A 27723-nucleotide genomic window follows, 5' to 3' on the forward strand; every position below is an offset into this window, starting at 1 on the left:
GTGCTTTCATTTTGTTTTATTTGGCAATTGTGGTATAAGCGGGATAAATGCCTACATTCTGTACATTACCTTGGAAAAAATGAACTCCGAAAAGGCATAAGGTAATGTACAGAACGTCGCCATTTATCCCTTACATATTAAATATTCATTCTTAAAAAAACACAAGTTAAAAAAAATGCCATAAATTAAAAACATTCACAAAAATGTACAGGAGCCCTCTGCTTAGGCTCCTGCTAGGGAACCATGGCAACTATAGAACTATGAAATATGGTACAAAAAATAGGCCTGTAGCTTATTCAAGCAATATAACTCAAACTAAACGTACTTGTGATGGTTGCCAAAACTCAAGAACACTATGGAATTTTTATGGCTAAAGTATAATCTACCTTGGCAAGGAGTTTTGATAATCATTGCAGGCGAAACAGCAAGATAAACTCAGAATAACCCATAGTTCAATTACAGTCAGTCAATCTCTATCTAAACATACCAGGTCAACAACACCCTTATTATACAGCTCTACTTTATCTTACAATAAACTGTTGCTATGGGAGTCAGTGATTAGCCCACATATACGCACACACCACGTACACACTCAAGGGTCCTAAGTGTAACGGATGTGAAACGCTAGCTTAGCTAGCGGTGGTGCGCGCTAAATAGTGTTTCAATCGGTGATGTCACTTGCTCTGAGACCTTGAAGTAGTGGTGAGAGTTGACTGGGAGGTGCTATTGTAGGCTTTGGCTATCCTGACTCATACATACATCTGGGATGCATGTATCCTTAGCTTGCTGCTGTAGATGCTGGATGACCTCATGAGTGAGGGCACAGTGAGCAGCAGCCCATTTACGTCCCAAGCAGAACCAGAAGCTCTCGCTTTTCTCCTCCTTCATCCCCCAGGCTGGACATCCCTGGCTACAGGTCAGGCCTGATAAACATTTAGAGGTTTTACTCCAAGGAAGTAGTCTATTTCACAAGGCTACGCCAGTTAAATTTCTCAAACAAACTCCATATTTCGTAGATCATGAAGAATGAGAAACTGGACAAGGGAATGGTGTGACTGAATTGATGTTCTCAATAATTCCACAGGGCTGACGTCACTGGTTCAAATGTCAGTCGTGAATCTAATAGCAGTGACGCCCAAAGCAAGTAGCTCAGGGATGTGCGTTTCAACAATACTGTGTAACTCTGGTAGGGCAACATTCGAAACGTAGCGCCTACTTGGTATTGTGTACCGGGGCTTGAGGTGCTCAACCAGTCGACGAATGCCAACATCATCCACGACAGAGAACGATTATCTTGGAGTTAATGGATTTCGCCTTTGAGTTGTCTCGCTGAAAATATTCTTACTCTTTCAAATGACTGCTCGACTTGAACTTGTTTAGTTGTTCGAAATGAGCCTAGTATTTTTCTGCTTTTGTTCTGTGTAGCACTGTATTTTGTGGTGTCATTACATCATCTAACTACGTTATATAGGTATGCACGTCAGCTTTGACATCGATTTTGCACATCAGCTTGTTTTGCTAATATTGGCCGATTCCGTATGCTTACCGATATATCGTGAATATGCTTTATCTTGAAGCCGATATATCGTGCATCTAGTCGTTAGATGGCACTGACGGTGCTTTGTGAAATAAAATCTAGGACCCCACTTAGCCATTTCAACATCACAAGCCATCATGGTTTACCCCCTTTAGCCTAAGGGTTGCCAGGTCACATAACTGTTGCCACAGTCTTGTTTAACCTCAGGATTGGCATTATCTGATCCCAGTAAATCCTCCATGCTGCTGCCTGTCACTGTGCTGTTTGAAGTGGTTTACCAGAGACATGTTAGATGGGTTAGTTTCAGTAGCCCTGCAGCAATGATCATCCCACCACCTGGGAGTGTTGCATAAGGTTTGACCTCAGTTTATGCCCTTGTGTAACTGAGAAGACACACACACACTATATAAATCATATTGCACACCATAAAACTTGATACGATTTCCCCGTCTGCCTGTTTCACTTCCTGGTAGCATATAAAATAATTGAGGTTGTTGTAAATCGGTGGAACTCAATCCCTTGAATGAAATAAGCTCCTGTTTATAAAGCTAAATAGAAACTGCTTCAGGCTTTGCTAAAGCAATGCATCATTATGACTGAGTCACAAAAGTGTCAACTCCAAGCTAAATTAAGATTGGAGTTTTCATGTATTTGACATGCAGTACTTGATCCTGGTCTTGTCCCAACAACTCCCCCCCCAAAAAATGTGAACCCCTGTACCAGCCAACTCACCCTTCTCTTCCCAGTCCTTGAGGCAGTCTCTGTCCCTGGTCACGCTGCCCAACACCTCCCTGGGCACTGGCTCCATGCGGGCATCCATCTTCTCCTGCTTGCTGCTGTGCGACACCTCCATGGCGCTGCGGAAGAACTTGTTGATCTCCTGGAAGTCCATAGCTTCTAAGTCAGAGGTCATCTCAGCTTGCTGCTCGGGGGTCAGCTCGTCCCAGAACTGCACAAGGTGAGACTGGCCGGCTTCAGCTAGCCTTTGGGCCAGTCTGCTTCTGGTGCTCTCCATGACAATGATCACACTGCTGGGTTAGGGCTAAAATAATATCCTCTAGGGAATCTACCTACCACACCCAGAACAGAATAGGAAAGTGTTGTGAGTGTCAGGAATATGTAACTAGCCTCCACAGTCATGACGGTTGACCACATTACTGGGCACAACTCCTCTGACAACTACCACACCCAAAGCAATGGAAACGTATTGTGAGATTCAGTCACACCAGATATAAAAACACTTGTACAGCGTCATTTCAATACACTTGTTCTAAATAATAACATAGATGTTGGTAGCTCTCTGGTTCAACAATGGCCATATTTATGACTACAAAGATTGTACAATGTATTATCTGAATTTTAGTCATACAACAATTTGTCTTGCTGCTTTTTGTTCTATGTTGCTATGTCTGTATGCTAAGTCTTGCTTGTCCTATGTTGCTCTGTCTGTATGCTAAGTCTTGCTTGTCCTATGTTGCTCTGTCTGTATGCTATGACTTGCTTGTCCTATGTTGCTATTCTCTATATTGTAATTGTTTTTAATAACCTGCCCAGGGACTGAGGTTGAAAATGAGCAGCTGGCTAAAACCGGCACTTTTACTGAAACGTTGATTCATGTGCACTGTCCCTGTAAAAATAAAATAAACTCAAACACGTATATCATTGATCTCTGTGGTACCATAATGACACAGGTGTGCCTGTCATGTTTCTTCAAGCAAATCATTAGCTAGGTGACTTCATTAGGTACATATATATGAGGACATTCCAGTAGGGGACTTGTTACAAACTAGATTACATGGCCATCTGACCATTTTCCCAGAAACCGAGCAGTCAAGTTGCCACCCCAATTCTGTCGTAAATGTGTTTTATCTTGAAGCCTAGTCTACTGCAATAAGCAGGCCAGAACCATATCCTCGGGACACCAAGTGGTGTTTACTTATGTTGACACTAAACAGAACATTTCCCGTTAGACAATCCAAGAGATAGGAAGTGTTCTAAAATGCAATAAATACACAAGTCTCTCTTTGATACACCAAATCTATTTCCAGGCAGGATATTTCTGTTACCTAACTAATGTAATACTTCACATTTAACACTATCATATAGAACAATAATTCCGCGGTTATGTTAACTAATAAAAACGGATATTAGCTAGCAACCTAACTAAATGATGACTATCATCATCATACCATTTGTGGTCCTAAACGGCAAGCTAGTGGGCGAATGATGATAATTGAAACCTCGTATTCTACAAACCTGGTTTATATATTTGTGGGGCTAACTATATTATTCGATGTAAATGTAGCTAAGATTATATAAATTTGAGTTAATATAAGCTTACCTTCAACGCTGTGTCTATGAATCAATTTGACCGGACAGCGTCGAACAGCAGATTATTGTATTGGCCACCGTGCCCCCCGCCCCCTCGAGTACACCTCCTACATCGCTTTGACGTGGCACACTAGTCGAATGGGAACGCCCTGCTTACTCTTACATTTTGCCTTTACAGTATTGAAGAAAAAGTCAGCAAACTGAGAAAGATCAGAAAGATTAGATTAACGATAAAGATGAACCATGAACAGACTATGGGAAGTAAAATAGTTATGAGACCATCCAACGAGAAAAATTGCCGTCGTTATAATTATTTGTCATTTTTTAACTGTAGACTGATCCCCTATCTGTAGGGGATAACAACTATCCATCCAATCAGGTACGAGAAGAAGTAGAAACGTGACGTTTGACTTTAATTATGGAGAAGTCTAAATGAGATCCTTGGGACGTAACAACTCTTGATACCCGGTTGAAGTTCACATTTAAAAGTTTAAACCAACTTCTTATTTCGAAAACATCCCATGTGCATCGATATGAGTCAGAAACATTTATTCTACGGTCAAAATTGACTACAAAGTGTAAATAGGATAATTTTGGTCATAAAGTCAGTCTTGTCCAAAACTGAGTTTTGTGAGACTTCTGGTCATGACAGCATTACAATTGGCGAATTCCTTTGCCCAGGTGTTGCTGACGCCTGTCAGATCTTACAACGCATGGAAAGGTATTTTAAGTATCAGCTAACCACATCATATGTTATAGCAATCTGTCAGTCGATGATGTGAATATTACACGTTCAAAACAACTGGGAACTCGAAACTCTAAAATCTCTAACTTCAGTGCGTTCAAGACAACTGGAAAATCGGATTGAACAAGTCATCCAACTCGGAATTCCAAGTCGAACAATTGGGCATCTTTCGAGAACTCTGACTTTCCGACCTGACGATCAGTTGTTTCTAAATTCCATAATTTTACTTTATAGATTAGTGTGTCTTGTTGTATATTGTTAGATATTACTGCACTGTTGGAGCTAGGAACACAAACATTCGCTACACCCGCCATAACATCTGCTAAACATGTGTATGCAACCAATAACATTTGATTTAATTTGTCTCTAAAGCACCAATAACGGATTAGCTGACAACATCACAAACACTTGCAGCACACAAGTAATCGGGCGTGTTCCTCTGCCCAGGTGTGGCTGACGCCTGTTAGATTTTTACAATGTATGGATAGGTATTTTATGTATCAGCAAGTCACACCTGTTAGATAGTGACACAGTCAATGATGTGGGAGCAACCATTGGTTGATGCATGCAGCGTCTGAGCAGTGGAACGTGACCATTATCAGTTCGGAATGCAGCTGCATGTGACCCAATCATAATGTCCATGGTAAATTTGGGTTTACTTTGAATATCCCTATGGGGTTGGTCAGGAACCATTGGTAAATTAGACAATATGTTAAAATTCCAATAGCTCCACATTTCAATTGCTTAACTTCAAACCAACTTTAAATTGTATAAATTCATATACAAATATTGAACGCATTAAATTAGAAAAATAAAAGGTGTGTAAAATGAAAATATTGTCTAATTTATATTGTGCAATTTATTGACAGTCCCTAACTAGCCCCGAAGCTAGGCTATCCAAAGGCAAACCAACTTTTCCACAGTTGCATACCAGCCGGCAGAAGCTACACTAAGCAAAAATATAAACACAACATACAACAATTTAATGCGGTCTGGCCAGAAAAAGCATGACATGCCATACTCCCTTTATCCAGACAGCATCAGAGGGGCGCTGTTTCACTCGCTCGGGTGCGTCTTTCTGTCGGCTCGTGTCTTGGTCCAATAAATTATCAATATTTTATTTGGACTGGTAAAGAGGTACGGTGGGCCAGGCCACGTCTAAGATGTTGGTTGCTTTTATAGGAGACCAGAATTCATATACTTCATGTAACGCCTACAAGAGGACAGCATGGACTTTCAAAAACCATGTGATCAAAGGTAATTTAGTTGACTGTACATTTCTAGTTACAAGCTACAGCCGTTACCTGCATTATGGGAGGCTCCATTGTCAACCAATCATTAGGGAGTTTTTGTTTGACTCACGTGAATGTGATGGAAGACCTGACTGAAACAGGAACCAACTTTGCCGCAATTCATGTAACAGTGGATATGTACAATTGAATATGGTATGAGGCTCTCTCACCGATTGATAGTACAATGTACACACATACGCTAAGTGTAGGAAACATTAGGAATAACTTCCTAATATTGAGTTGCACCACCTTTTACACTCTGAACAGCCTCAATTCGTCAGGCCATGGACTACAAGGTGTTGAAAGCATTCCACAGGGTTGCTGGCCCATGTTGATTCCAATGCTTACAACAGTTGTGTCAAGTTGGCTGGATGTCCTTTGGGTGGTCAACCGTTCTTGATACGTGGGAAACTGTTGAGCATGAAAAACCCAGCAGCATTGCAGTTCTCGACACACTCAAACAGGTGTGCCTGGCACCTACTACCATACTCCATTCAAAGACGCTTACATACTTTGTCTTGCCCATTCACTCTCTGAATGGCATACATGCACAATCCATGTCTCAATTATCTCAAGGCTTAAAAATGATTCTTTAAACTATATCCTCCCCTTCATCTACACTGATTGAAGTGGATTTAACTGTTGATTTCAATAAGGATTATAATTTTCACCTGGTCAGTCTGCCGTTAGAGTTGGTGTTCCTAATGTTTTGTACACAGTGTATATTTAGTTTGTGAGTGTGTGATATGGGGGTTGGAGACATGTTTATTTTTACATTACAAAGACAAACTTGTATAAACAATGTCAACACCGCCATGTTGCACTGAGCCTTGCAGTTGAAAAACCACATCAGTGTCTGACTCCACTCTTCGACTTTTGTCTACAGCAGTTTGCTTTCGCGTGACTACTCAAACGAGCTCAAGGTTAGGGGGTAGGGACGTCCCAATAATACTAACCATTTAATGACGGCTGCTGCTTCCGGGAAGATGGCCGGCTAAACAATGACAAAATATACCATTCTACAAATCAAGAAGGGATCATTTTTCGCTTTTGTAAACTACTTGGATTAACCAAAGTGTTCGGAATAAATGCTTGCATTTAGGTAGTTTATTTGGTGACCGTGTGCATGCATGTTAAATTACTGTTTGAGTTAGCTAAATTAGTTAGCACATGCGAAGTAGCTAACATGTCAGCTATTGGTAGCTAAAGTTGAAACCCGCAACTGACGTATTATTGAGTTCCATGATCGAGAAATGGAGAGGAGACACGTTTACATTGCTGGCTAGTGTCGAAACGTGCGATATTTTTTTATCGGTGTGTCTCGCTGGTCGATTGCCATGTTCCCGCAGCTGCATACAACTGTCTAAAACTTAACTAGCTAGCTAATTTTCCTTGATTCACTCATTTCAATGGCTCACTGTAGTTCATCGGATCCAAGTGGGAAGATACCCCGTCCAGATAGTAGCGCAGTATTGATGGCAGGATCTCCCGGAACCGTTGATCAGGCAATGAAGCCGGTGTTGTTTGAAATATTTGGAGAAATTTGGAACGTCCAGGCCCGACTCGGGCAAGGCGTCTCGGCCTCGGTATACCGGGTGAGCTCGGGAAGGACGAGTACGGCCGCCGTTAAGGAGTTCCTGGCGGACGCTCAGGGCGGAGATTACGGGTACCACAAGGAGAGGTCCGTGCTGGAAGACATCCAAGGACACAAAAACATCGGTACGGAACTTTTTATTGTAATATGGTTGTAACGTTACTGTGCACAATCTATGGAATCACCGAGCTCGTCTTCTAGTGTTCCTGGTCATCGATGAGGTAATCTGAGAATCAAATTATGAATTGCATTACAAAGGGTTTAGCCTCGTACTTGAAATCTGTGTTTTTATCAAGCTAATTGCCTGTCCGCCTTTACAACCAGTCACAAATCTCAATCTAGTCTCTGATCTGTCATAGTGAACTGTTTTTCTGGCAACGCTGGTTTTTAAAGCCTTCATTGGCATGTCGTAAAGCCCTTCTTAGCCACGTCAAACGAACACCTGATGATGATGACCCTGACTGACGCATCGTAATAACCAGAGAACGACCGATATGGATTTTTTTAGCTGATATTTTAGGCTGATATTCAGTATACATAATGCATAGATTTGAAAACCAAACAATACATTTGTTTTTACCAATCTACCTACATAACAACATAAAGGTAATACTTTATTTTGAATGGTAAATCTCTTGATAAAGTGGGTTAATTAAGATGGTATAGGTGTAACCGATGTGAAATGGCTAGCTAGTTAGCGGTGGTGCGCGCTAGCGGCGTTTCAATCGGTGACGTCACTTGCTCTGAGACCTTGAAGTAGTGGTTCCCCTTGCTCTGCAAGGGCCTCTTGTGGAGCGATGGGTAACGATGCTTCGAGGGTGATTGTTGACGTGTGCAGAGCGTCCCTGGTTCGCGCCCAGCTCAGGGCGAGGGGGTGGACGTAAAGTCTATACTGTTACATAGGCATACTCACAATACAGGTGAATGCATATTCAATAGGAGTATGTGCATGCTTTAATATAATACACCAATAAAAGTCAATTTAGCCTCAAATAAATAATGAAACATGTTCAATTTGGTTTAAATAATGCAAAAACAAAGTTTTGGAGAAGTAAAAGTGCAATATGTGCCATGTAAAAAAGCTAACGTTTGAGTTCCTTGCTCAGAACATGAGAACATATGAAAGCTGGTGGTTCCTTTTAACATGAGACTTCAATATTCCAAGATAAGAGGTTTTAGGTTGTAGTTAATATAGTATTTATAGGACTATTTCTCCCTATAACATTTGCATTTCATATACAGTGCCTTGCGAAAGTATTCGGCCCCCTTGAACTTTGCGACCTTTTGCCACATTTCAGGCTTCAAACATAAAGATATAAAACTGTATTTTTTGTGAAGAATCAACAACAAGTGGGACACAATCATGAAGTGGAACAACATTTATTGGATATTTCAAACTTTTTTAACAAATCAAAAACTGAAAAATTGGGCGTGCAAAATGATTCAGCCCCCTTAAGTTAATGCTTTGTAGCGCCACCTTTTGCTGCGATTACAGCTGTAAGTCGCTTGGGGTATGTCTCTATCAGTTTTGCACATCGAGAGACTGAAATGTTTTCCCATTCCTCCTTGCAAAACAGCTCGAGCTCAGTGAGGTTGGATGGAGAGCATTTGTGAACAGCAGTTTTCAGTTCTTTCCACAGATTCTCGATTGGATTCAGGTCTGGACTTTGACTTGGCCATTCTAACACCTGGATATGTTTATTTTTGAACCATTCCATTGTAGATTTTGCTTTATGTTTTGGATCATTGTCTTGTTGGAAGACAAATCTCCGTCCTAGTCTCAGGTCTTTTGCAGACTCCATCAGGTTTTCTTCCAGAATGGTCCTGTATTTGGCTCCATCCATCTTCCCATCAATTTTAACCATCTTCCCTGTCCCTGCTGAAGAAAAGCAGGCCCAAAACATGATGCTGCCACCACCATGTTTGACAGTGGGGATGGTGTGTTCAGCTGTGTTGCTTTTACGCCAAACATAACGTTTTGCATTGTTGCCAAAAAGTTCAATTTTGGTTTCATCTGACCAGAGCACCTTCTTCCACATGTTTGGTGTGCCTCCCAGGTGGCTTGTGGCAAACTTTAAACGACACTTTTTATGGATATCTTTAAGAAATGGCTTTCTTCTTGCCACTCTTCCATAAAGGCCAGATTTGTGCAATATACGACTGATTGTTGTCCTATGGACAGAGTCTCCCACCTCAGCTGTAGATCTCTGCAGTTCATCCAGAGTGATCATGGGCCTCTTGGCTGCATCTCTGATCAGTCTTCTCCTTGTATGAGCTGAAAGTTTAGAGGGACGGCCAGGTCTTGGTAGATTTGCAGTGGTCTGATACTCCTTCCATTTCAATATTATCGCTTGCACAGTGCTCCTTGGGATGTTTAAAGCTTGGGAAATCTTTTTGTATCCAAATCCGGCTTTAAACTTCTTCACAACAGTATCTCGGACCTGCCTGGTGTGTTCCTTGTTCTTCATGATGCTCTCTGCGCTTTTAACGGACCTCTGAGACTATCACAGTGCAGGTGCATTTATACGGAGACTTGATTACACACAGGTGGATTGTATTTATCATCATTAGTCATTTAGGTCAACATTGGATCATTCAGAGATCCTCACTGAACTTCTGGAGAGAGTTTGCTGCACTGAAAGTAAAGGGGCTGAATAATTTCGCACGCCCAATTTTTCAGTTTTTGATTTGTTAAAAAAGTTTGAAATATCCAATAAATGTCGTTCCACTTCATGATTGTGTCCCACTTGTTGTTGATTCTTCACAAAAAAATACAGTTTTATATCTTTATGTTTGAAGCCTGAAATGTGGCAAAAGGCCGCAAAGTTCAAGGGGGCCGAATACTTTCGCAAGGCACTGTACCTTTGACTATTGGATGTTCTTATAGGCACTTCAGTATTGCCAGTGTAACAGTATATCTTCTGTCCCTCTCCTCGCCCCTACCTGGGCTCGAACCAGGAACACATTGACAACAGCCACACTCGAAGCAGTAGTAACGACCCATGCAGAGCAAGGGGAACAACTACTCCAAGTTTCAGAGCGAGTGACGTTTGAAACACTATTAGCGCGCACCCCGCTAACTAGCTAGCCATTTCACATCGGTTACACCAGCCATTAGGCTGATAGTCTTGAAGTCATAAACAGCGCTGTGGTTGCGAAGAGCTGCATGCAAAACACACTAAAGTGCTGTTTGAATGAATGCTTACGAGCCTGCTGCTGCCTACCATCGCTCAGTCAGACTGCTCTATCAAATATCAAATCATAGACTTAATTATAATATAATAACACACAGAAATACCAGCATTTGGTCATTAATATGGTCGAATCCGGAAACTATCATTTCGAAAACAAAACGTTTATTATTTCAGTGAAATACGGAACCATTCGTTATTTTATATAATGGGTGGTATCGCTAAGTCTAAATATTCTTGTTATATTGTACAACCTTCAATGTTATGTCATAATTGCGTAAAATTCTGGCAAATTAGTTTGCAATGAGCCAGGCTGCTCAAACTGTTGCATATACCCTCACTCTGCGTGCAATGAACGCAAGAGAAGTGACACAATTTCACCTGCTTAATATTGCTTGCTAACCTGGATTTCTTTTAGCTAAATATGCAGGTTTAAAAATATATACTTCAGTGTATTGATTTTAAGAAAGACATTGGTGTTTATGATTAGGTACAGTCGTGCAACGATTGTGCTTTTTTCGCAAATGCGCTTTTGTTCAATCATCCCCCAGCGTTGCTTCGATTATATGCAACGCAAGACACGCTAGGTAAACTAGTAATATCATCAACCATGTGTAGTTAACTAGTGATTATGATTGATTGATTGATTGTTTTTTTACAAGGTAAGTTTAATGCTAGCTAGCAACTTACCTTGGCTTCTACTGCATTCGCCTAACAGGCAGTCTCCTTGTGGAGTGCAATGAGAGGCAGTTGGTTAGAGCGTTGGACTAATCTGTGTTTATGCTGACTGTTCCATTCCTGTATGTCTCCATAGTAACGCTATATGGGGTGTTCACCAACCACAGCCATGTGGGTGTGGCCACACGCTGCCTGCTGCTAGAGCTGCTGGATGTTAGTGTGTCTGAGCTGCTGGTTAGTACCCAGGGCCAGGTGGGCAGTGGTGGTGCCCAGCAGCAGGGCCACTCCATGTGGCTGGTGCAGCACTGCGCAAGAGACATCCTGGAGGCCCTGGCCTTCCTCCACCGAGAGGGCTACGTCCACGCAGATCTCAAGCCCCGCAACGTGCTCTGGAGCGCAGACGACGAGTGCTTCAAACTCATCGACTTTGGACTCAGCTTCAAGGAGGGTAACCAGGTGAAGTGGAGTTGAGAACAGGGATTGGTGTGGGCTACATACCTCTAAGGGAGGGTTTTCAAGTTGGTTTTAGCATCTTTGTACGTTGATCAGTTATGCATAAAATTAGTTGACATACAACAAGGAAACAATTATATGGACCAGGCTAAACTTTGGTGTGTGTGGTTTTCTGCCCGTACAATAGTGTCCGTTCTTTCCTTGTGTGCTCCAAGGATGTGAAGTACATCCAGACGGATGGGTACCGTGCGCCGGAGGCTGAGCTTCAGAACTCGCTGGCCCAGGCAGGGCTGGAGGCGGAGGGTAACTCTGGCTGCTCGGCCACTGTGGACCTCTGGAGCCTGGGTATCATCCTGCTGGAGATGTACTCCGGCATCAAACTCAAAGACATTGTCAGGTCACCCAAGTGGAAGGTACGTCCACAGCACGGCACTCCGTCTCTGGGCCTGCATTGCCACTATACTGACTGTGTAGGCTTTTGTTCCACCCCAGCACAAACACACCTATTTAAATGACTGTTCTTTACCACATTATTGTCATATACAATGCAGTGGACTCTGATCCACCTGTAGCTAATAGATCAATATGTTCTTCACATACAGTGCTTTCAGAAAGTATTCAGACCCCTTCACTTTTCCACATTTTCTTACATTACAGCCTTATTCTAAAATTGATTTAAATAGTTTTCACCCCATCAATCTACAAACGTAACCCATAATGACAAAGCAAAAACAGGCACATTTATTAAAAAGGAAAACTGAAATATCACATTTACATTAGTATTCAGACTCTTTGGCAGCGATTACTGCCTTGAGTCTTGGGTATGATTCTACAAGCTTGGCACACCTGTATTTGGGGTGTTTCTCCCATTCTTCTCTGCAGATCTCTCAAGCTCTGTCAGGTTGGATGGGGAGCGTCAATGCACAGCTATTTTCAGGTCTCTCTAGAGATGTTCAATCGGGTTCAAGTCCGGGCTCTGGCTGGGCCACGCAAAGACAAAGCCACTCCTGTGTTGTCTTGGCTGTGTGCTTAGGGTCGTTGTCCTGTTGGAAGGTGAACATTCAACCCAGCCTGAGGTCCTGAGCACTCTGGAGCAGGGTTTCATCAAGGATCTCTCTCTACTTTGCTCCTTTCATCTTTCTCTCAATCCTGACTAGTCTCCCAGCCCTTGAAAAACACCCCCACAGCATGATGCTGCCACTCATGCTTCACCATAGATTTGGTATGTGCCTTTTACTGAGGAGTGGCTTCCATCTGACCACTTTACAATTAAAGCCTGATTGGTGGAGTGCTGAGGAGATGGTTGTCATTCTGGGAGGTTCTCTCATCTCCACAGAGGAACTCTGGAGCTCTTTCAGATTGACCATTGGGTTCTTGGCCACCTCCCTGACCAAGGCCCTTCTCCCCCGATTGCTCAGTTTGACTGGGCGGCCAGCTCTAGGAAGAGTCCTGGTGGTTTCAAACTTCTTCCATTTAAGAATGATGGAGACCACTGTTCTTGGGGACCTTCAATGCTGCAGACATTTTTTGGTACCCTTCCCCTAATTTGTGCCCCAACACTATTCTGTTTGAGCTTTACGGACAATTCCTTCAACCTCATGGCTCGGTTTTTGTTCTGACATGCACTGTCAACTGTGGGGCCTTATATAGATTGGTGTGAGCGTTTCCATATCATGTCCAATCAATTGAATTTACCACAGGTGGACTCCCAAGTTGGAGAAACAGCTCAAGGATGATCAATGGAAACAGGATGTACCTGAGCTCAATTTCAAGTCTCATAGTAAAGGGTCTGAATAATTATGTAAATAAGTTATTTCTGTTAATTTTTTGTAAAAATGTCTAAACCTGTTTTTCCTTCGTCATTATGGGTTATTGTGTGTAGATTGATGAGGAACATTATCTAATCCATTTTAGAATAAAGCTGTAAGGTAACAAAATGTGGAAAAAGTGAATGGGTCTGCACTTTCTGAATGCACTGTACACAGATAAATCATTTAGATAATATACATTTATTAGACAGATATGGGTGTGTTGTCCAACCTGCTGTTATGTTGCCTACTGTTCTTTGCTCCTGCAGGACAACAGTGCAGCGATAGTCGACCATATCTTTGCCAGTAACAGTGTGGTGTGTCCTGCTATCCCTGTCTATCACCTCAGAGACCTGATCAAGAGGTAACAACATTCATTCATTCATTAATTCATTCATTCATTCATTCATATGCATTTTGTTTTAGTTTGTGCATAAATGCAGACATTTGATCCATTGTGGCAAATTGACTTTGCTCCCTTAAACATAAGTTGTCATTTTCAAAATTGTAAACTTATTGAAATGCATGTGATGATTTTCCTGAGAGAGGGGTTCCTAACGTTGACATTATTGTTTGTGTGCACCTGCAGCATGCTTCACAATGACCCCAAGCACAGAGGCACAGCTGAGACGGCCCTGCTTAGCCCTTTCTTCAGTATTCCCTTTGGTAAGTCAGAAACACCAATACAAAGTCCACAGCAGACATTTTGTTGTGTTACAAACTGGATTTTAAATGGATTTAATTGTTTTTCTTTGTCATTGATCTACACAAACTAGTCCATAATGTCAACGTGAGAAAAAAAATCTACAAATGCTTACAAATATAACTAAAATATAGTCGTTGCATAAGTATTCACCCCATTTTGTTTAGGCAAGGCTAAATTAGTTCAGGAGTCAAATTTGGCTTAACAAATCACATAAATGAAATAATAGTGGTTGACAGAATTTTTGAATGACGATCCCTTCCTCTGTCCACATACATACAACATTTGTAAGGTCCCTCAGTCAAGTATTGCATTTAAAGCACAGATTCATCAACAAAGACCCGGGAGCTTTTCGAAAGTCAGGGCAGTGATTAGTTTTGTTTTTCATAAAAATACAAACATTTTTCTAACACGTTTTAAAAAATGTTTTATTTCACCTTTATTTAACCAGGTAGGCTAGTTGAGAACAAGTTCTCATTTGCAACTGCGACCTGGCTTTGACTTTGACATGTATTAGAATTTTGTGTGGATATTTGACAAAAAAAAGTACAAATTAATTTTAATCCCACTTTGTAACCCAATAAAATAAGAAATCCAAGGGGGGTGGTTATGATAGGCACTGTACCTCATGCTCAGCCAGCTCATATGATAGCTTGCATTATAGCATAATCTTATCTCTCTCTGCACCTGATCCCAACCCTTTTTTTCCTCTATGCTTGTACTCTACCTCTTTATGATATGCATATAGAATTTTCATAGTAGGGAGGTTGGGTGGAGCTGTATAAACCATAGAGAAGGCTTCTTAAACCTATTGATTGAAGAAATGTGTGACAGCTCCTCACATAGAAGACTTGGTTCTGCTGCCCTCGCCTGTTCTGCGCCTGCTCAACCTGATTGACGACAGCCACCTACACAATGAGGAGGAGTATGAAGGTAGGGAACAGCCTTCTTCAACCTTCTCCACTGACGATACATTTTAAGAACACATTTCTCCTACAGTTGGTCATTTTGAAGATCGGCAAAAAAATTTTTTTTATTTTTTTTATTTCACCTTTATTTAACCAGGTAGGCTAGTTGAGAACAAGTTCTCATTTGCAACTGCGACCTGGCCAAGATAAAGCATAGCAGTGTGAACAGACAACACAGAGTTACACATGGAGTAAACAATTAACAAGTCAATAACACAGTAGAAAAAAAGGAGAGTCTATATACATTGTGTGCAAAAGGTATGAGGAGGTAGGCGAATAATTACAATTTTGCAGATTAACACTGGAGTGATAAATGATCAGATGGTCATGTACAGGTAGAGATACTGGTGTGCAAAAGAGCAGAAAAGTAAATAAATAAAAACAGTATGGGGATGAGGTAGGTAAAAATGGGTGGGCTATTTACCGATAGACTATGTACAGCTGCAGCGATCGGTTAGCTGCTCAGATAGCAGATGTTTGAAGTTGGTGAGGGAGATAAAAGTCTCCAACTTCAGCGAACTTTGCAATTCGTTCCAGTCACAGGCAGCAGAGAACTGGAACGAAAGGCGGCCAAATGAGGTGTTGGCTTTAGGGATGATCAATGAGATACACCTGCTGGAGCGCGTGTTACAGGTGGGTGTTGCCATCGTGACCAGTGAACTGAGATAAGGCGGAGCTTTACCTAGCATGGACTTGTAGATGACCTGGAGCCAGTGGGTCTGGCGACGAATATGTAGCGAGGGCCAGCCGACTAGAGCATACAGGTCGCAGTGGTGGGTGGTATAAGGTGCTTTAGTGACAAAACGGATGGCACTGTGATAAACTGCATCCAGTTTGCTGAGTAGAGTGTTGGAGGCAATTTTGTAGATGACATCGCCAAAGTCGAGGATCGGTAGGATAGTCAGTTTTACTAGGGTAAGTTTGGCGGCGTGAGTGAAGGAGGCTTTGTTGCGGAATAGAAAGCCGACTCTAGATTTGATTTTCGATTGGAGATGTTTGATATGAGTCTGGAAGGAGAGTTTACAGTCTAGCCAGACACCTAGGTACTTATAGATGTCCACATATTCAAGGTCGGAACCATCCAGGGCTGGTGATGCTAGTCAGGCGTGCGGGTGCAGGCAGCGAACGGTTGAAAAGCATGCATTTGGTTTTACTAGCATTTAAGAGCAGTTGGAGGCCAAGGAAGAAGTGTTGTATGGCATTGAAGCTCGTTTGGAGGTTAGATAGCACAGTGTCCGGGCCGGAAGTATGTAGAATGGTGTCGTCTGCGTAGAGGTGGATCAGGGAATCGCCCGCAGCAAGAGCAACATCATTGATATATACAGAGAAAAGAGTCGGCCCGAGAATTGAACCCTGTGGCACCCCCATAGAGACTGCCAGAGGACCGGACAGCATGCCCTCCGATTTGACACACTGAACTCTGTCTGCAAAGTAGTTGGTGAACCAGGCAAGGCAGTCATCAGAAAAACCGAGGCTACTGAGTCTGCCGATAAGAATATGGTGATTGACAGAGTCGAAAGCCTTGGCAAGGTCGATGAAGACGGCTGCACAGTACTGTCTTTTATCGATGACGGTTATGATATCGTTTAGTACCTTGAGCGTGGCTGAGGTGCACCCGTGACCGGCTCGGAAACCAGATTGCACAGCGGAGAAGGTACGGTGGGATTCGAGATGGTCAGTGACCTGTTTGTTGACTTGGATTTCGAAGACCTTAGATATGCAGAGCAGGATGGATATAGGTCTGTAACAGTTTGGGTCCAGGGTGTCTCCCCCTTTGAAGAGGGGGATGACTGCGGCAGCTTTCCAATCCTTGGGGATCTCAGACGATATGAAAGAGAGGTTGAACAGGCTGGTAATGGGGGTTGCGACAATGGCGGCGGATAGTTTCAGAAATAGGGGGTCCAGATTGTCAAGCCCAGCTGATTTGTACGGGTCCAGGTTTTGCAGCTCTTTCAGAACATCTGCTATCTGGATTTGGGTAAAGGAGAACCTGGCGATGGAAATACACTCGGGCTCGTGGTACCACAAGTCAGTGCCACGAGTCATCGGTGAACTAAACCATATGATGAGGCTATATATAGACTCAGTGATATGACGTTGCTACGAGCAGCAGCAAGACTATGCACTAACAGAGTATCTGTACATGTGGGACCAAAACAGCTGACAAGTTTGTCTGCGCTCTTAGTTGTTGCGGAAGTCTGCACAATTCTGCTGTGCACTTTATGTGTCGCTGACTCTAGCTTTTAAAGGGACACTGCAATATTCTGTCAATTAAGACATTTTTCTACTTACCCAGAGTCAGGTTAACTTGTGGATAAAATGTTTGTCTCTGCATGCAGTATGAAGGAAGTTAGAGGCAGTTTTGCGAGTGTACCGGTAGACTTCCAGTCAGTTAACACTAGTTAGCATTGGCTTGCAAAACTACACTGCCTACAGAAAGTATTCATACCCCTTGACTTATTCCACATTTTGTTGCGTTACAGCCTGAATTCAAAATTTATGAAATAGATTTTTTTTTTTTCTCTCTCACCCATCTACCCCATAATGACAAAGTGAAAACATGTTTTTAGAAATGTTGGCTAATTTATTTAAAATGAAATGCATAAATATCTAATTTACATAAGTATTCATATCCCTGAGTCAATACATGTTAGAATCACCTTTGGCAACGATTACAGTTGTAAGTCTCTAAGAGCATTGCACACCTGGATTGTACAATATTTGCAGTTTTTTATTTTATTCTTCAAGCTCTGTCAAGTTGGTTGTTGATCATTGCTAGACAGCCATTTTCAAGTTTTGCCATAGATCTTCAAGGTGATTTACATTCAAACTGTAATTAGGCCACTCGTGAACATTCAAGGTCGTCTTGGTAAGTGTAACCGATGTGAAATGGCTAGCTAGTTAAGGGTGGTGCGCGCTAATAGTGTTTCAATCGGTGACGTCACTTGCTCTGAGACCTTGAAGTAGTGGTTCCCCTTGCTCTGCAAGGGCCGCGGGCTTTTGTGGAGCGATGGGTAACGATGCTTCATGGGTGTCAGTTGTCTATGTGTGCAGAGGGCCCCTGGTTCGGGCCCGGGTAGGGGCGAGGGGACGGACTAAAGTTAAACTCTTACATAAGCAACTTGTGTAAATATGGCCTTGTGTTTTAGGTTATTGTCCTGCTGAAAGGTACATTTGTCTGCCCGTGTCTGGTGGAAAGCAGACTGAACCAGGTTTTCCTCTAGGATTCTGTCTGTGCTTAACTCTATTCCGTTTCTTTTTATCCTAAATAAAAACTCCCTTGCCGATGACGAGCATACCCATAACATGTTGCAGCCACCACCATGCTTGAAAACATGAGTGGTACTCTGTGATGTGTTATGTTGGATTTGTCCCAAACACAACACTTTGTATTCAGGAAATAAAGTTAATTTCTTTGCCATTTTTCTTTGCAGTTTCACTTTAGCTGCCGCCTTTCAGGACAGGCTGCCGCCTTTTCACTCTGTAATTTAGGTTAGTGTTGTGGAGTAACTACAATGTTGTTGAACCATCCTCAGTGTTCTCCTATTACAGCCATTAAACACCCTCTAACTGTTTTAAAGTCACCATTGTCCTCATGGTGAAATCCCTGAGCGGTTTATTTCCTCTCCGACAACAGAGTTAAAAAGGACACCTGTATCTTTGTAGTGACTGTGGGTATTGCTACACCATCTAAAGTGTAATTAATAACTTCACTATGCTCAAAGGGATATTCAATGTCTGCTTTTTATTTTTACCCATCTACCAATAGGTGCCTTTCTTTGAGAGGTATTAGAAAACCTCTCTGGTCTTTGTGGTTGAATCTATTTGATATTCACTGCTTGACTTCGGGACCTTTCAGATAATTGTATGTGTGGGATACAGAGATGGGGTAGTCATTAAAAAATTATGTTAAACACGTTGATTGCAGACAGTGAGTCTATGCAACTTTATTATGTGACCTGTTAAGCACATTTTTACTTCTGAACATATTTAGGCTTGCCATAACAAAGGGGTTGAATACTTATTGACTCAACCTGAAATGTTGATTTTTAATGACTTAACAATATCATTCCACTTTGACATTGTGTGTAGGCCAGAGACGAAGTCAAACTGGAATACATTTTAAATAGAGGCTGTCACACAGCAACATTTGGAAAAAGTCAACGGGTGTGAATCATTTCTGAAGGCACTGTACATCTAACTTCCTTCATACTGTGAGCAAAAACATTTTTATCTGCTTCTGGGTAAGTAGAAAAATATAATAATTGCCAGAATCGTGCAGTATCCTTTTAAAACATATGATCAGATGCTACATTGTGAATAAAAAAAACACATGGAAATGACACCATTTTTTTTGTGTCAAAAATGCCTCTGAAAATGTGACTTTCGATCAAAATGATACTGTTGTGTTGTCAGACATCTTGGAGGACATGAAGGAGGAGTGCCAGAAGTACGGCTCTGTGGTCTCTCTTCTCATTCCCAAGGAGAACCCAGGCAAAGGACAGGTAAGACACACACTATCCCCATAACCAGGGGTCTATTGTCATTTAAATACTTCCATACAAATTAGAGATTTGTACATATTGTAGATCTGCATTTTTACTGCCTTGTCTTAATCTGTGTGTGTGTGTTTCCCCCAGGTGTTTGTAGAATATGCTAACGCAGGCGACTCCAAAGAGGCCCAGAGACTGCTGACAGGACGGACCTTTGACAGGAAGTTTGTCGTTGCCACATTCTACCCCCTGAGTGCTTACAAGAGAGGCTACTTGTACCAGACCGTGCAGTGAACACACACACGCGCACTGAGAGCTCACACACCGTTAGTTGAAGCGCCTAGGCCCCATTCAGTCAGTCTCTGTCATGGTGTGTATACTTACAGTTGAAGTTGGAAGTTTACATACACTTAGGTTGGAGTCATTAAAACTCATTTTTCAACCACTCCACACATTTCTTGTTAACAAACTATAGTTTTGGCAAGTCAGTTAGGACATCTACTTTGTGCATGACACAAGTAATTTTTCCAACAATTGTTTACAGAGATTATTTCACTTATAATTCACTGTGTCACAATTCCATTGGGTCAGAAGTTTACATGCACTAAGTTGACTGTGCCTTGAAACAGCTTGGAAAATTCCAGAAAGCTTCTGATAGGCTAATTGACATAATTTGAGTCCATTGGATGTGTAGCTGTGGATGTATTTCAAGGCCTACCTTCAAAATCAGTGCCTCTTTGCTTGACATCATGGGAAAATCTAAAGAAATCAGCCAAGACCTCAGAAAAAACATTGTAGACCTCCACAACTCTGGTTCATCCTTGGGAGCAATTTCCAAACGCCTGAAGATACCACGTTCACCTGTACAAACAATAGTACGCAAGTATAAACACCATGGGACCAGCTGTCATACCGCTCAGGAAGGAGATGTGTTCTGTCTCCTAGAGATGAATGTACTTTGGTTCGAAAAGTGCAAATCAATCCCAGAACAACAGCAAAGGACCCTGTGAAGATGCTGGAAGAAACTGGTACAAATGTATCTATATCCACAGTGAAACGAGTCCTATATCGACATAACCTGAAAGGCCGCTCTGCAAGGAAGAAGCCACTGCTCCAAAACCGCCATAAAAAAGCCAGACTACCATTTGCAACTGCACATGGGGACAAAGATAGTACTTTATGGAGAAATGTCCTCTGATCCACTGGGAATGTGATGAAATAAAAGCTGAAATCATTCTCTTTACTATTAATCTGACATTTTACATTCTTAAAATAAAGTGGTGATCCTAACTGACCTAAGACAGGGAATTTTTACTCTGATTAAATGTCAGGAATTGTGAAAAACTGAGTTTAAATGTATTTGGCTAAGGTGTATGTAAACTTCCAACTTCAACTGTATATCAGATCACCACTCTGCTTTCTGCAGCCTCTAGGGCCAGGGTTAACTTAATATGCCCTGTAGCTTTAATTACTGTATGTAGCTACAGTATGGATTATACAAATCTGTCCTTTCACAAATTTCCATATCCTCCTATTGGGATGTATACTGCTGGAGTCTGCTTTTAACATTGATCCAGATTGGTCATATGTTTATCAGAGGGAGATGGCTTGACTCTCAGTAGATGGATAAATCCATACTTTCCCACTCCACACTGGGCTGATGTCAAACCCCGAACAAGAGAATGACTTTATGTCCACCTACCTTTTTATAGAGCACAAAGAGTACAGTACCAAGTGCCCTATGGGTTTCTCTCGTAAACCTAGCAGGCTGTTTAGCTTGGGGCCCTAGTTTTTTTTTCATACTACTTGAATATGTTATCTTTAAGTAATTGAAACCGTTCCTACTGATTGATCTTGGGCCTCTTGTTGAAGGCTGAGCCACAATTTCATCTTATCCAAAGTTACCTTCCTATGACTTATTTTGTTTATGAGATGCTGTTTGTTTTGAGACTTGAATTCTGAAGGTACAACTCAAACATCAGTAGAATCACGTTCTGAGACTAAAAGTCCAACAATTCAACTGTGGCACTTTTCTATGGTACATAAAAAAATATATATACTTTTTTTGTAATTTCTACCATATGTTTTTATATAATAATTTCTACCATATATAGTGTTATTCAATTTTGTCCAAATTGCCACATATACTATGTTTACTCCTAATTGGTTGGGCTGATGTGAATGGAAGTTAAGTTTTCGATACGTTATGAAAGGGATGGGTCATTCCCTAGCTCTGTACAGTACATAGCAACAAGCCTACTGTACGCTCAGAAACCATGAATAGGGTTTTCACAGTTGAATATTTCAGTTGGAGAGCATTACAGCTGTGTCAGTGTTGTAGCCGACTATTCCAGTTTTGTCTGTCTGAGTTTTATAGTCTGCATGACAAATCGATGTGTGAGAACAGCTAGTTTAGGCGTGACTATGGTGAGATTATAGGCTACAAAATTCTTGAATTATTCTATGTCGTGTGTTGAAGATGTTGAAATGAACAACAAATTGTTGCATGCACTGAACTGAAATGTTAGAGGCAGTATTTATTCTGCATTTTTGACTCTCCCCCTTGTTTGTCTGCTGCTCTTATTCAGTCCAATGACCCTGTGAATCTTAGGCGGGGCACAGGGGCTTCTGAATCAGTAGGCCGGCATTGAAACTAGAACGGTTTCAGGCAGGGGGCTAGTGGCATCCTGCCCATCTATATAAATACTGCAGCACCCCTTAGCAGTCATGCTGGAGAAAGGCTTCGTCTTCCTCTCCTATACTATACCTACAGTAGCTGATCTTCCAAAGCTCCGTCCTGCCTGTCCAACCTTTCCAGATGCTTTTATAAGTTGTTTGAAAAGGAGACCATATTAACATGAGCAACAATAACTACTATTTAAAGCACATTATTGTTGATACACTGCGATTTACTCCATTTGTAACTCACACTTCCATTCAACTGGCATCATGCGACAAGTGTGGATGCTGATTGAGACATCGTTGACGACGTCCTGCCTATGTGAAGTACTGACTCTAGGACCTCTGGGTGATGTACCACCAATATGTGAGGTGATCCATCCACTGCCGTAGCTACAATACCTTCTATGTGTTTATAATCTAGAGTCTACCACTATAATGTTCCCATTTAGTATATTTGTTGATGTTTTGGCACACTGCTCCTTCAGTGTGTTATTCAAAATAGATCTCAATGATTCCTTTCCAATCCCCACAACCATTGAGCATGATGGCATTTCTTCATGGACAAATGTTCATGAAGGTTAGAGATTTAAGGTTAGAGATTAGTGTGTGTGTTTACATGTATATTAATTTATAGGTTTGTATGTGGGGAGGCTTCCTGCATCCTCCCAGTTTGTTGATAGGCATTATGTTTCATTCAGGTTTATTAGTTAGTGGAGTTATGCTGTTACAGAACTGCTGTTGTCAGAGATTGCACAAATTGGCGATTTCCTGAACTGAATTGAATCAACCCTGCTTTACAGCACTGATCAAATGAAAGAAAAATCTAAGTCAGCAATGATGTAGACCAATCCCCCGTTGCCATATGGTATTAAAAAAAACCAAAGATGACAGGATTGAAATGAGGTGTTTTATTGTCAATGTTTTGTCTGCTAGGCAATATTGAAGGAGTCTCCAAAGACTACAGCACTGATACCAATGTGTTATATAAATCATTTCCCTTCCCCACTCAAAAGACAATCATGATAGTTTTTTAGCAACATGTCTCCTTTGGGTTTTGTGAAAGCCCGCCTCATTGAGCAGCTGTCAGCCCCCCTGTTACAAAGAACAACTGTCTCCAACAGAATTAAAACTGACTTGAATGTGAATCACTCACACTATCTGATCTGTGTGATCAGGATTACCGAAGGCACATATTATGAGTATAAAACAAGTGTGTGTATGTATGATGGAACAACCGTGTGTGAGAGTCCATGCATTGCCACACAGAAAGAACCCTGTGATTGTAAGTCTGTGATTATATATGTTCGTATTGTTTGCATATCTCAAAATAAAGAAAGGTACTTGACTATGTGTCAACAATATATGTTAGTCCTATATGTCTCTTTTTATGGGCTGGACCAGCTAAATCAATATAGAGTAAAACTACACATGATGTAATAGCATAGTACTGCCACTAGGGATCAGCACAGCTATACTTTACAACAAACTGCTACCACTAATAGATTTTTTTTACTACTTCTGCCACTTTCTTTAATTTAACTAGACCTATTCTTATTTACAATGACGGCCTACCCCGGCCAAACCCTAATCCGGGCGATGCTGGGCCAATTGTACGCCACCCTATGGGGACTCCCAATCAATACCGATTGTGATCCAGCCTGGAATCTAACCAGGGTCTGTAGTGACGCCTCTAGCACTGAGATGCAGTGCCTTAGACTGCTGCGCCACTCGGGAGCCCATTGATCCCCACAGTTGTCTTGCTGCTGGGTAGAACAGACCTCACATCCACACAAATTAATAATCTAACCAGGCCTATTGATCTCTGTTATACTCTGATCGATTGCCCTGCCATGCTGTTTTTACCAAGAAGCAAACAAATAATTGCTTTTCACAACTCTTTTGGGGTGGCAGGAGCTGTGCTGACAGAGAATTATTAAAGGAATAGAAGTCAAGAGAACTCTCTCCCATAGTGGGAAAGCCTGGAGCTCAGGCTAACTTGTCATAGTTAAGTACAAAGCCAGTCAGTATCAAGTGGTTAACACTATGATGCCTTGAATACATATGAACCCATGAAAGATGTAGTGTTGTATCAAGACCAATTTTATTTACAATTGTAGGTATTAAAATACATAGTAGGCCTACATTAGAACTTGGATAGACCTCTCAAACAAGTAAAAACAAACCCAATGAATACAGTGTGAGGAGTCAAGCTATAAGAGCAGACCTCTTGTAGCACTCTGCATTCCACAGCCCCCAACAGCATTGTCCTGCTGCTTCCTGTTACTGTGAATAGTGGGACTTTCAGCCCATTTATGGGCTCTCTGTTTACAGCCTGCCCCATAAAGAGGGCCTTGTCTGACCTGGGCTCAGCCACACTGGGCCCCTGGAGGACAGACCAACGCATGGATGACGGAAGTAAGAGACTTACCCATATTCTCTTTCTCTCGTACAAGTTTGAAGGGTCAAACTTTGGGTCAAACAAAATCCTCTGTCTGCAGTGATTCATGGCTCTCAGCCTGGAGTTGGTCATTGGTCTGCTGATGAAAAGAGGGGTAGAACTAGAACAAGGAATAGTCTGTCCTAGAGGGCCTGTCAGACAGGGATGTAATTAATCACTGTCTGTCGCAGGCATGTTCCCTGGAGAGAGGGGAAGCGAGGGAGATAGAGAAATAAGCTGAGAGCAGGGGAGTGAGGGACCCGCAGGGACCTAGTCCAGAGAGGATCAGCATAGCACCCTCATCATATCTGAGAGGATGGAGGATAGAGTGGGACTACAAACTGACAGACACACACACACACACACACACACACACACACACACACACACACACACACACACACACACACACACACACACACACACACACACACACACACCCTTGCTGAGACGAACATCCATTGAGTGTAATAATAAAATATAGTAAGTTAAATACAAGTAAGTGCTTTACATCATAAAATAAGAGGGTTGTACTAACAAAGAAACAAAAACCATAGGAAGGTTAAATGAAAAATGTAAAGTGTGTCTTCAGCAGGGATTTATAAAGAGTCACTGAATCTGCAAGCTTGATCTCCTCTGGCAGACCATACCAAAGTCCAGGGGCCCTAATGGAAAATACTGGTCTCCTTTGTTTTCAAACTAGATTTTGGAATGGTTGACAGTGCCCTGCCAGAGGATCTCAGGCTGCGTCCTGGTTCATAGGGAGGTTAAAGATCAAGATATAGGATGGGGCTAAATCAAGCCTAGCCTTAAACGTGATTAATACAATTTTAAAATCTATTCTAAAAGTGACTGGTAGCCAGGGTAGCTAAAATAGGTGTGATATAGTTACATTGTCCTGTGCCTGTTAAAAGCCTAGCTGCAGCATTTTGAACTAACTGTAGATGATGGAGGGCTCCTGAGTGGCACAGCTCTCAGTGCTAGAAGCGTCACTACAGACCTTGTTTGATTCCAGGCTGTATCACAACCGGCCGTGATTGGGAGTCCCATAGGCGGTGCACATTTAGCCCAGCGTCGTTTGGGTTAGGGTTTGGCCGTCATTGTAAATAAGAATCTGTTCTTAACTGACTTGCCTAGTTAAATAAAGGTTAAACAAAAAATAAATGGAGTTATTTCTGACTGAGACAGATATACAAACAGTTACAATCTAGTTGTGAGGAAATAAAAGCATGCGTATGTTTCTCCAGATCAGAACTGAAATAAAAGACTTGACCTTAGCAACAGTATACAGTAAAAGCAGGACTGGACAACATTTTGTTCATGCAGCTCGAGATTTAGGTCAGGTTCAAAGAAGACACCAAGATTTCTGGCCTTAGGCTTTACCTTTGTGGACAAATGACCAGCCAGCCACACCAACGTGTCGGAGGAAACACCGTACACCTGGTGACCGTGTCAGCGTGCATGCACCCAGACCCCCACAGGAGTCGCTAGAGCGCGATGGGACAAGGATATCCCTGCCGGCCAAACCCTCCCCTAACCCAGATGACGCTGGGCCAATTGTGCGTCGCCCCATTGATCTCCCAGTCGCAGCCGGCTGTACTCTGAGTTCTATCAAGGTGGGGACCAGATATGACCTCAGATTGTCAGACATCCAACAGTTAGCAAGTCACTTATGAAGGGTAGCTACGCTAGATTGGTCACTGGGTCTGATTGGTAAATAGAGCTGCGTGTCATTAGCATAGTGAAAGTAAATGTTCTGATTGGGGAAGTTCCAAAGTTCTTCCCCAATCAGAACATTTACTTTCACTATGCTAATGACACGCAGCTCTCTAATCAGTTCCAAAACTTGGTTCACATTTTGGTTTTTGCCCTAGCACTACACAGCTGATTCAAATGATCAACTAATCATCAAGGTTTGATCATTTGAATCAGCTGAAACTTTTTTGGGGTTGGGGACCCTTTTTGTGATAGCAAATTGATCAGGGACCCCCCCTCTTAGTCAGAACACAACTCGAGTGAGATAAAAAGAGTTACAGGCAGTTTTACTATGATGTCTGCAGTGCATGGCTGGATGAACCAAGTCTCAGGTCCAGGGAAAGAACATTTAAAAGGCCCACCTCTTGGCATTGGAAAGAAAATGTTGCAGTTTTGAAGCTAATATCCTGGAATTCTACACATTTTGCCATGAGGGAGAGATCACTTTTCAGTTTTCAAGCCCCAGTGCAGTCAAGGTGAATCCAGGTGAAAGCTATGATCCCTTATTGATGTCACTTCTATCAGTGTAGATGAAGGGGGGAGACAGGTTAAAGAATGACTTTTAAGCCTTGAGACAATTAAGACATGGATTGTGTATGTGTGCCATTCAGAGGGTGAATGGGCAAGACTAAAGATTGAAGTGCCTTTTAACATTGTATGGTAGTAGGTGCCAGGTGCACCGGTTTGAGTGTGTCAAGAACTGCAAAGCTGCTGGGTTTTTCACTCAACAGTTTCCCGTGTGTATCAAGAATGGGCCAGCATCTCCGTGGAACGCGTTAGACACCTTGTAGTCCATGCCCTGATGAATTGAGGCTGTTCTGAGGGCAAAAGTTGGTGCAACTTTAACAATATTAGGGGGATGTTCCTAATGTTTTATACACTCAGTGTATATTTCCACACTGAAGTTGGCATAATACTGACAAATTCTGAAAATTATGATAATGCCTTTTTAGTGTAAGAGCTGTTTGAAAAGCCCGCTTGAAATTTCAGCCTGTTTGGGTGGGAAGGAGTTTTGGCCTGCCTGGTGAGTTCCAAACTCTGCCAATAACAGCTACT

The 27723-nt window shown here is 42.0% G+C and overlaps 2 protein-coding genes across 5 annotated transcripts in view; one reads left to right on the forward strand and one right to left on the reverse strand.

Moving 5' to 3' along the window:
• The window catches only part of LOC110524574 (UDP-N-acetylhexosamine pyrophosphorylase), a 40423-nt gene extending 32870 nt beyond the window's left edge, over nt 1-7553 (reverse strand). The window contains exons 1-2 of one of the 4 annotated variants that reach the window (XM_021604371.3): nt 7324-7553; nt 2270-2607 (exon numbers count right to left, since the gene is read on the reverse strand). In XM_021604371.3, the coding sequence (XP_021460046.3) occupies nt 2270-2552 (283 nt within the window). In that variant the 5' untranslated portion in view covers nt 2553-2607; nt 7324-7553. Of the gene's footprint in view, nt 1-2269; nt 2608-3878; nt 4300-7323 lie in introns of those variants that run through there. The other 3 variants (XM_090236034.1, XM_021604372.3, XM_021604373.3) reach the window with 3 other exon arrangements.
• On the forward strand, nt 4130-23834 carry LOC110524576 (serine/threonine-protein kinase Kist). Its single transcript, XM_021604374.3, has 8 exons — nt 4130-7624; nt 11505-11824; nt 12037-12234; nt 13899-13993; nt 14219-14295; nt 15167-15265; nt 19717-19805; nt 19941-23834. The coding sequence occupies exons 1-8, from the start codon at nt 7315-7317 to the stop codon at nt 20085-20087; spliced, it is 1335 nt and encodes a 444-aa protein (XP_021460049.1). The 5' UTR covers nt 4130-7314; the 3' UTR covers nt 20088-23834.
• Nucleotides 23835-27723: the final 3889 nt, after the last annotated feature.

This window comes from Oncorhynchus mykiss, chromosome 5 (assembly GCF_057628025.1).
Source record: "Oncorhynchus mykiss isolate SJ-2025 chromosome 5, ASM5762802v1, whole genome shotgun sequence".
NCBI classification, from domain to species: domain Eukaryota; kingdom Metazoa; phylum Chordata; class Actinopteri; order Salmoniformes; family Salmonidae; genus Oncorhynchus; species Oncorhynchus mykiss.

Excerpts from the sequence above, each read along its gene's own strand:
- LOC110524576 (XM_021604374.3), top strand. The coding sequence starts at position 7,315 with ATGGCTCACTGTAGTTCATCGGATCCAAGTGGGAAGATACCCCGTCCA. Across the intron at positions 12,235-13,898 it reads TCAGGTCACCCAAGTGGAAG|GACAACAGTGCAGCGATAGT; the intron begins GTACGTCCACAG and ends TTGCTCCTGCAG. Across the intron at positions 15,266-19,716 it reads CAATGAGGAGGAGTATGAAG|ACATCTTGGAGGACATGAAG; the intron begins GTAGGGAACAGC and ends TTGTGTTGTCAG.